Below are 10,134 nucleotides of genomic sequence, written 5' to 3' on the forward strand. Positions count from 1 at the left end.
CTCACAACCATACCAAACATAACATATGTTAAGTATAGTCTATGAGACCAGGCTGACAAAAGACACCTGGGTGGGAGACAGTGGAGAATAAAACCATCAGAAATATTTTATTTGTCTTCTGTCCTGGAACAGTCATTTATAGACTCATGGGAACAACACCAGATATTTAACTTGTGATTTATATTATTTTGAACACCTTACTTTTGTGACATGTAGCCTATGAAAAGTGGCCACTGTAACCAGTTCAGCCCGAATGCTTGTAATACAGTTGGTATGTTTGAACATGAACATATTTGCCCATATTCCAATAAATAGACTGGCTACATGGTCTAATGTTTATGATAACTGATTTACAGAATTGTGACCAAGACCAAGCAGCTGATGCTCACGTGTTTTTTTTGCAGTATGAAATAATGGGGTGTGCAAAGGGTTAGGCGGAAGGAGTCAGGCTGTCGTCACATGGTTTGTGTTTGCTGCCTGGTTAGTGGGAGTGGTTGAGACATTTTATGAGAGAAGTTGAACAGTTATGTGTTAAATCTTCAGAAACCTCAAAAGTTGAAGGGGACCACAACATCTGCATTGCATTGGCCTGAAAATATGGAAATTCCTGCCGTAAACCTCAAGGTAAAGTCGGTTGTTAACATGTTTGCAATAGTTGTAAGTCATACATACAATGCTGACTTTATTTACACTGCTCTTACTTGATACGCGCTTCGACAGTATTTACATTTTATTATTAACGTGTCAGCCCAGTTACAGGAACATAAGCGCTATGTCATTGTAGACTAAAAAATAGCAACAATTGTGTAACAATCTTGTCACTTCTATCGTGCGTGAAATGACCCAGTCGGGGCTTATCACGAGATGCTGAGTTCGTGGTTAAACTTCTTCAATCAATTCACGTTCTTAATTTATTGTAAATCATTGATCGTTTAATGAAATGGCAGGCATCCGTTATCAATTCAAGTGGAGTTGACGCAAATTGCCTCATTGGGCACTAAAAATGTGAAAGTCACGTGTATGATGTTGACTTTCTTTGTCCCCACAGGCCATAGTACTAATGCACTGGCTACTGACCATCTGGTGAGTAAGTGGGTGGGTTGGCTCCTCAAGGGTTTTTCATACACCTGTGGAATTTCGCTTGTTGCCGACTCCAACTGAGGAAAGTGGTCTACATGGTTCACTTGTGTTGCGTTTTCTCTATGGATGGCTGCACAAACATAATGCTCTACCTGAAGACTTCATAGTTACAGTCAGTCACAGAAGAGGCTAACTTTAACCACAAGCTGATAATGGACCACTTCTCAGCTACATGCTTTGCCTCCAGAGTTTGTCAAATACAATTGTCAATTTGGAGATTTATGAGGCCTACTCTTTTAGAGATGCTAGTGTATGCTGAACATTTGGAAGTGTCTGTTGGTATTTTTTTACTGTGTGTGGTTCCTAGGGGCTGCATGGCCTGGCTACCCCCCTCCTATGCCTGGGGGAACTTCAGTGTCCTGGCTGTGGGTGTGTGGGCCATCGCTCAGAGGGACTCCATCGATGCTGTACTTATGGTGAATCACTTCCTAAAACTCCTGTACCATCTCAGACAGAAAATGCCAAAGAATAACCCTCAATTACACACAACATTACAGAAAATGACATCGGCGCTCCAGTCCGCCCAGATTAGTCGCTGCTCAACACCATAGTAAATCACGGAGTTGAGTTTAGCCGGCTAGCTATCAATAAGAATCATCCTACCTCATCAGGCTCTTATATGCATTTGTCTAGTTTCTCCATCTGCATTTCCCTTCCAGTTTCTTATTGGGATTGCAGTGACGATACTGACGGACATCATCCATTTTGGGATCTACTATCCGCTGGCCGAGGGTCTAGCAGAGAGGAACAGGGACACATTCCGCTTCAGTGCGGGCATGGCCATCCTGGGCCTGCTACTCAAACCTGTCTCTTGCTTCTTCGTCTACCAAATGTACAGAGAACGTGGAGGAGATTACAATGTCAACTTTGGTGAGTGTGAGTAGAGCCACCATTAGTTTACAGTAGGGCTAGTTACTCACTGTCACTTCTAATGGTAAAAATAAGGTTTTGGGGTTTGCAGAAATAGTCTCAGGACTATCCCTGGACTGGTATGGACAAAGTCCGAAGCATGGTGTGATGTGATCATCCTAGTGCCAAGGAGATTTTGAGAGGAAATGACATTCTCCAGGCTATAATCTTGCCTGGGCTGTTTCATGTCGTTGGACATGAGAGGATTGTAGTGCACAGGCTGGCTGCTCAGAGCCTTTGTGTAAAACTGTACTGCAGGCAGATCAAACCAGAGTCAAGCTAATTGAGTTACAGAGACGGTCACAAGACAAATGCGCCTGAGACACCCACTAACTAGTGGACCATCCTAGCCAGGTCACATTATATCATCGATGAGCAAAATAATCTGATTGGAGTTCCTCTGTCTTTCCCAGCTAATTGGAAGAGTACAGTATACAGTAAAGGACAATTACACAGTGGAATCTATAATGGCAGTGGCAGAACCCATTCCCTTCTCAACTTGATCGAAGTCAAACTGAGATGTTAGCACAACACAAGTCCTGGGTGTTTTTGCAGAGGTTTGGTGACTGTTCTCAAAACCTACTGGAACAGGAAGGGCATGTTATGCTACCCCATAGAGCAGTAGGACATGCCTGAAATCCATTTGAATGGTGTGTTCATACTAGATAATTTGATGGTTCTGTCAGGCCTTGTTACCCTGAATAGACAAAGATAAGTTTTGTTGAAAGTTGTATAAGTTGATCAACCCAATTTGACTCTCATGGATATTCAAATAAGAATAGAGCATTAATGAAGTTGACTTGTCTGTGGTAAAGTTGAATGATGCACAGCAGGGACATGTGGCTTTGATTGGAAACTAGGTGATTAATAAAGTTAATGTTCTAAGTTTTCAAGGTCTCTTTTAAATGCTCTCTGATTGCTTGACATGGGGGTGGGGGGGCTCTGGGATCAAGGTGGTGTCCTGCAGTGCTATACACCAAGGAGAAGGCAATCAAGGTGTGTGTTGATTTAAAACCATTTAACGCTGATAAGTACAGTACATTATGTAGAATTACGGTACCAGAAGTTAGTATTTTGATTGGCAGTCATAAAAACACTTCTCACATTACTTTGCCCCTTGACATTACTTACAAGAAATTATGTTGTAGTCTATTTCTTGTACCAGTGTTTCTATAAGCATTCAAGTGCAAAATGTCTGCCGTACATCACCCTTCTACATTATTACACATAAGAGTAAGTAAACCATTTATTTATTCCACTTTCATCAATAATATTAAAGGTAAACTCAGCAAAATTACATTGCCATCAGCAGCACTGCAGATATTGAGACTAGATGCAAGACTTCGCCCACACACAGTATCTGGTGCATGGTAACCTGGACACCAAAACAGAGAAGTTGAACCTTGCACTTCAATGCTCTGTTGTGGAAATTGACCAACTATGCTGTTTACTTTCTGCATTTACGTTATAAATTTAAGTCTGGGCACAAAACCCTGTTAGTCTGCTTTTGTCATCCCATACCAAACATCCAATAGTTAGCATTTCACTAAACCTCACTCTGTCACACTACTAGTGTTTGAATGTTGTCTTTAGCTTTCTGTCTGTGAGTGGAAACAATCCTCTGTCTTGTCTGTTGTATCTGTTCTGACCCTGTTTGCGATTTGTCTCCATCTTCCCCCCCCCCCCCCCCCCCTCTGCTGCTTGCCTCTGACCCCTCAGACTTAGACACCTCAGTGGACAGTCGCTGCACCACGGATAGTGCCGACAGTGCCTTTATCGGCCGCCGCTACTGATCCTCTTCTTTTTCATCATTCCTTTATTTCCATCAATCCTCCCCTCACACAGGAAGTAAGGGAAACTGCTGGGCTGAAGAACTACAGCCATGCCTCTACTTCTTGTCTTGTTTTTCTGACTGTCCAGTCTTACCTCTTGCCACATGACTCCAGTATCTGTGTTTGTGTCCCATCATCCTCCTCTGCTAATCACACGTCATATCTGCTTGTCACTCCTTCCTACAATTCTGAAAGTCACATCTGTTTCACTCCATGAAAATGATCTTTACATGTTCTTGCTTGACGTTTGTGCTTTTGATTGAATGAATGTTTTTATGACTTTATGAAGTAAAGAATATTTTGGACTGCATCTGTATTCATCAGAATAAGGTTGAAAATTAAGGTCATAAATGGATGATTTGAGATAAACAACTTTGCACTTAAATATCAGTGTTAGACTTTTGAAAATTTATGCAGACATTTTAAAGTAATATATTTTTAATAAACGCTATTTAAGTGAAAATGCTCAATCTATTTTTGCGTCAGTGTTATCTGATTTTCATTATCCATATTGTGGTTGAACGCTAAGGTTGGCTCTTACAAGATTGATCACATGTCGTGCACTCAATTCTATGTTCCCAGGTTTGGTTTTAGGCAGCCATTGGTATTCTGTCTGCGTGACCATACAGGACTGGGTGACTGTTCAGTATGCACTAGTGGTTCATCATGAGTGAATACTGCAGCCTGTAAGATTAGCCCCACACATTTCCTCTTCAAAAGTGTGTTATAAATCAAGTTTGTTTGCGATGTGCTGTTTTGAAGGGACTCTCATATACAGGGTTTTCAGTGTAAACAATTCCCAAGGAGTTTGGCTTTGTAGATATGCATTCCTTTTATCTCCTGGGTGGTGTTCTGTTCCTCCCTTTTCATTCTCTATCATTTGACTGTGGGTCACCTGACTGTGGTAGTCTAACACCGCTATGATTGTGTGAGTCCTGCAGCTTGGTGTCATTGAATGTAATTCATCAAATGTAATTTGCCATTTTCTGTATGAACCTTAACATGGAGGTTGACGTTGGGTTTTATGTTGAAAAATGATAACATTTGACAGTTTAATGTTCTGTGTATCAGCTATATTTTGAAAGATCTCTTGTCTCTACACAGCAGGCTTCCCCAGTGTAACACGAAACAGAGATGCTTACCAGTCCATTGACCAGCAGGACCAGTCCACCAGCTCAGCCAACCCCTTCAACCAGGCCGAGGGCACCAAGCCTGGACCACCACACTCCTACTGAGATACACCACTCACTTTATTCTCTTGGAATTACATGGTGTCAAGAAGACATCCATAATGTTCTTTTCCTTTCATATGGGTATTTGCGAACTGCAAAATACCTTTGTCCTGAGCTTTATTCAATCCCTTACCAGTAATGCCTCATTCTAAATACTCACTGTCATGGTAAAATAATATGATATGCTTACTGTATGCTTGATGCTCAGGGTAATGTCACATACACTGGAAATACCTTGGACCCAAGCCCAACACTAAAAGGAGAAGTGAAGTTTTTGAACTTTATGGTGTAGTAACAGTGGGATAATACAGAATTATACAGCAGAGTTTGCCTGCCGCCTTACCAATATCTACCCTGTCCTAAATGCTACTATATTTCTTACTTTGACTTTATTTAAAAGATGCCTGATGAAAGGTCTGTGTTGTCCTAACCCTTAAAGATGGACATGAGCGTTTACAACAGTATTATTGCCAGTGTTTGGAATAACCAGTGCTCTGGTTTTGTTATTTTAGCAAGCATTATGTTAGTGTATCATAAGCTATTCTCAGCACCACCATCTACTCAAATCAAAATGTATTGAAGATGTCAAATAGAGAGGATAATGGTGGTGCTGTTTGTAAACCCTTCCATTTGACTATTAATTTTAACACAATGCCATCAGACATTTCCAGTTTTACCTCACCATCTATGTGACAGAGCATTACAGCTTTCAGGGAGGACTTGTATCTCTTTGTTGTAAAGTCAAATATAACCCTCTAATGTTAGATCCTGTTTCAGGATCAGGAGTGTTTTGAAAAGGTCAAGATGTAGAAAGCGTGCAAGTCATTTGGTCTGCAACGGTTCTTTGACATTCTTTATTGAAACTATTTCACTGTGAGTATACTTTTAAAATCAGAATTAAGAATGAGAGAGACTTTCTGCCTTCTATACCTTACGGGTAGGATTTACCTCTGAGCTGAGAGAGAAGCAGATATCTGTTACAGCCCAGTAAATATGAACCAGGAAGAACAACTATTCCTGGTTGTGATTTGCATAGATTTGTCAGTGTTTTAACAGGGCACATTCTTTGTAAAATGTTAGCACTTGTGTCCTCATTCATTCCAAATGCATATTTTTTTTATGTACCTGATCAATTTTGTTCGATTTTTGTCTTTGCCTTTCATGTGTAAATGCATTTGAAATGCTTTAGTGCACTCTTAGCTTTACATTGACTGAGGCAATTTTCTTTAACAACTAATGTGTTTGTCCCAGCAGTGTTGAGTTGTTCTCTTGATAAAATACAGAAACTCACTATTGATCTGAATGAGTTACAAGCCATATTGATTTGAGTAACATGGGTGAATACCAAACATTCACAACCTTGAAATTCTATCCACAGTTAATTAAAGAAACTACAGCTCTGACATAATTTGCATTTTTCATGGAGTGTTTTATTGAAGTATAATCCAGGGTTGAGAAAAATATGCATAAAACTTTTAAAAACTAAATGCTGCACTAAATTGCACTTAAAACCAAATGCTATACCCTTGCACTTGTCTATTAAAACACTAGACAATTATACCGTTTTCTACACATAACAAAAATATTAAAGCAACAATTTCAAAGATTTTACTGAGTTACAGTTCATATAAGGGATTCAGTCAATTGAAATAAATTAAGCCCTAATCTATGGATTTCACCAGACTGGGAATACAGATATGCATCTGTTGGTGACATAGACCTTAAACAAAAAGGTAAGGACGTGGATCAGAAAACTATTTACTATCTGGTGTGACCACCATTTGCCTCATGCAGCACGACACATCTTTGTGTGAAGTTGATCAGGCTGTTAACATTCAATTATCTGGCAACAGCTCTGATGGGCATTCCTTCAGTCAGCTTGCCAATTACACGCTCCCTTCTGTGGCATTGTGTAATGTGACAAAAGTGTGACAAAACTGCACACTTTAGAGTGGCCTTTTATTGTCACCAGCACAAGGTCCACCTGTGTAATGATCATGCTGTTTAATCAGGTTCTTGATATTCCACACCTGTCAGGTGGATGGATTATCTTGGCAAAGGAGAAATGCTCACTAACAGGGATGTAAACAATTTTGTGCACATTTTTTGAACAATATGCTTTTTGTGCTTATGGAACATTCCTGGGATCTTTTATTTCAGCTCATGAAATATGGCACCAACACATGTTTTTATATTTTTGTTCGGTGTAAACAACAGATCTTTTACATTTGTCTTTATATAAGACAATACAGAGTACTGTTTCTACAAGGTGCACAGTACAAGACAACATGGCTATTGTTGGACACTACTTTGAAAATCATATAGCACTATAAATTGTCAATAAGTTGTTTCCATTGACTCTCCATTGACTTATTATGGGGCGGCAGGGTAGCATAGTGGTTAGAGCGTTGGACTAGTAACCGGAAGGTTGCAAGTTCAAATCCCCGAGCTGACAAGGTACCAATCTGTCGTTCTGCCCCTGAACAGGCAGTTAACCCACTGTTCCTAGGCCGTCATTGAAAATAAGAATTTGTTCTTAACTGACTTGCCTAATAAAAAAAATAGGAACCCACTTGAGCTTGTCTTAAACATATCGTTGACATCTGCTGGGACTGCCCAAGCAGAGCTGCTGCATTGAGTTGGTTGGAACCTCTCCAGCGGCCTGGATTGACTTCAAGTGTAAGAATTTCCACGACATTACTTTGAAAATCATATAGCACTATAAATTGTCAATGATATTTTTTTATTTTACTAGGCATGATTTAGCATAATTAATATTTTTTTCATGAATGTGACCGACCGATCATAACATGTGACAGAGGCTTCTTCTCTCTAAGCTGAGACCTTGAAAATGCGATATCTTTCTTTCATGCCAAATTGCAGATAAGTGAGGATTCGTTAAATTAGTCACTTGCATGAACATATAAATTGCCTATTAGAACAGCACATGAATAGAACGTAGAAATTAGTTATCAGAAAAGCACAAACATTAAAATTCCTTTACAGTACTTTTTTATTAAGGTGACCCCTAACCAGGCTTTACCATATCATACATCTCCCTCATGCATCATAATGATGTTTCCACCATGTCCCTTCCTTTTTCTTCTTCCCTCTCTTTCAATCTGTCTCTCCTCTCAGACATGTCTCTGATAACCTTGGCACTGCTCTCACCTGCCAGGAGCCACTCCACAGCCCCACCACTGCTTTGATTTATCAGAGTAGACTGGACAGATCACTGATCTACCTTGGTTGACAGCCCTGCCCCTTTTACACTCAACTGTATTTATTCTGTAGGTATTATATTTAATACATTGCCAAAGTTGATTTAAACTCAAAAAATTGAGGAATCGAGGAAGTATTTATTAATTGGCTTTTGGTGAGATTTCACTCTGGTATGCAATTCTTCTGCTACTGTTAGTTTACCAAAGTTACCGGAATCTTCAGTCTTTTTGGTAATTAACAGAAAATCTATGGCACTCTATTGTAACTTTAGTAGTTTATACTTGAATAACTTATTTTTCAGAATTATTCATATATAGTATTCATTTTTTACATCTGTCTCCATATTTTCCATGGATTTCTAGTAGACAGACCTTATGGTTCAAGATAAATTAGCCTAATTAATGAAAAAAAGCATCTAATCAACAATGACATTACTTTCAATTAACTCTGCAACTCTTCAAACTATTGACATAGTAAAATAAATCAAGTTGTGTAAAAAAAAATATAAAGGATATTTCATGCTGAAACCCTCACCCAAGACCCACTCCAATTTGCATACCACTGCGACAGAACCACAGATTCATATTTCCCTGTTCTAACTGTACTAGAGGGGAAATAACAATGTGGGAATGCTGTTCATAGACTACAGCTCAGCGTTCAACACCATAGTCCCCTCCAAGCTCACCACCAAGCTAGGGACGCTGGGACTGAACCCCTCCCTCTGCAACTGGATCCGGAGGGTGTTAATGGGAGCCTCTCCAACATAATCCAAATAGAGTCTAGGGCAGCTGTCTAGGCCACTTACTTTTTTCAATCTTTACTAATGACCTGCCATTGGCTCTGAGTAAAGCCTGTGTATCTATGTATGCTGATGACTCAACACTATACACGTCAGCTACCACAGCAAGGGAAATATCTGCAACACTTAACAAAGAATTGCAGTCAGTTTCAGAATGAGTGGCAATAAATAAATTAGTCCTAAATATTTAAAAAACTAAAAGCATTGTATTTGGGACAAATTCCACTAAACCCTAAACCTCAACTAAATCTTGTAATGAATAATGTGGAAATTTAACAAGTTGGAGTAACCCTGGATTGTAAATTGTCATGGTCAAAACATATTGATGCAACAGTAGCTAAGATGGGGAGAGGTCTGTCCATAATAAAGCGCTGCTCTGCCTTTTTAACAACGCTGTCAACAAGGCAAGTCCTACAGGCCCCAGTTTTGTCCAACCTGGAATACTGTCCAGTCGTGTGGTCAGGTGCCACAAAGAGGGACTTTGGAAAATAACAATTGGCCCAGAATGGATCAGCACTGCTGGTCCTTAAATGTACATGGACAATATGCATGTCAATCTCTCCTAGCTAAAAGTAGAAGAGAGATTGACTTCATCAATACTTGTATTTGTGAGAAGTCTTGACATGTTGAATACAAGAGCTCTCTGTTTAAATTACTACCACACTGCTCAGACACGCATACCCAACAAGACATGCCACCAGAGGTCTCTTCACAGTGCCCAAGTCCAGAACAGACTATGGGAGGCGCACAGTACTACATAGAGCCATGACTACATGGAACTCTATTCCATATCAAGTAACTCATGCAGGCATTAAAATCAGATGAAAAATACACTTTATGGAACAGCGGGGACTGTTTAGAGACAAACACACAGGCACAGACACACGCATACACACATGATAACACACTCACTATACACACATGTACACATGGATTTTACCTTCATTATGCTGGGCCCCAGGAAGAGTACCTGCTGCCTTTGCAGCAGCTAATGGGGATC

General features: G+C 39.9%; 1 protein-coding gene across 4 annotated transcripts; it reads left to right on the forward strand.

Annotated features, from left to right (window-relative positions):
- Window positions 1-459: 459 nt before the first annotated feature.
- Window positions 460-6,516, forward strand: LOC139369850 (angiotensin II receptor-associated protein). Of its 4 annotated transcripts, none has more exons than XM_071109129.1 (5): window positions 460-624; window positions 1,049-1,083; window positions 1,448-1,556; window positions 1,800-2,010; window positions 4,986-6,516. In XM_071109129.1, the coding sequence occupies exons 1-5, from the start codon at window positions 598-600 to the stop codon at window positions 5,114-5,116; spliced, it is 513 nt and encodes a 170-aa protein (XP_070965230.1). In that variant the 5' UTR covers window positions 460-597; the 3' UTR covers window positions 5,117-6,516. The 4 variants fall into 4 exon arrangements, with proteins under 4 accessions (XP_070965230.1, XP_070965228.1, XP_070965229.1 ...); XM_071109127.1 differs by having other exon boundaries at window positions 485-624; window positions 1,800-2,016; XM_071109128.1 differs by having other exon boundaries at window positions 485-624; window positions 1,800-2,016; window positions 4,989-6,516.
- Window positions 6,517-10,134: the final 3,618 nt, after the last annotated feature.

This window comes from Oncorhynchus clarkii, chromosome 17, assembly GCF_045791955.1.
Source record: "Oncorhynchus clarkii lewisi isolate Uvic-CL-2024 chromosome 17, UVic_Ocla_1.0, whole genome shotgun sequence".
NCBI lineage: Eukaryota > Metazoa > Chordata > Actinopteri > Salmoniformes > Salmonidae > Oncorhynchus > Oncorhynchus clarkii.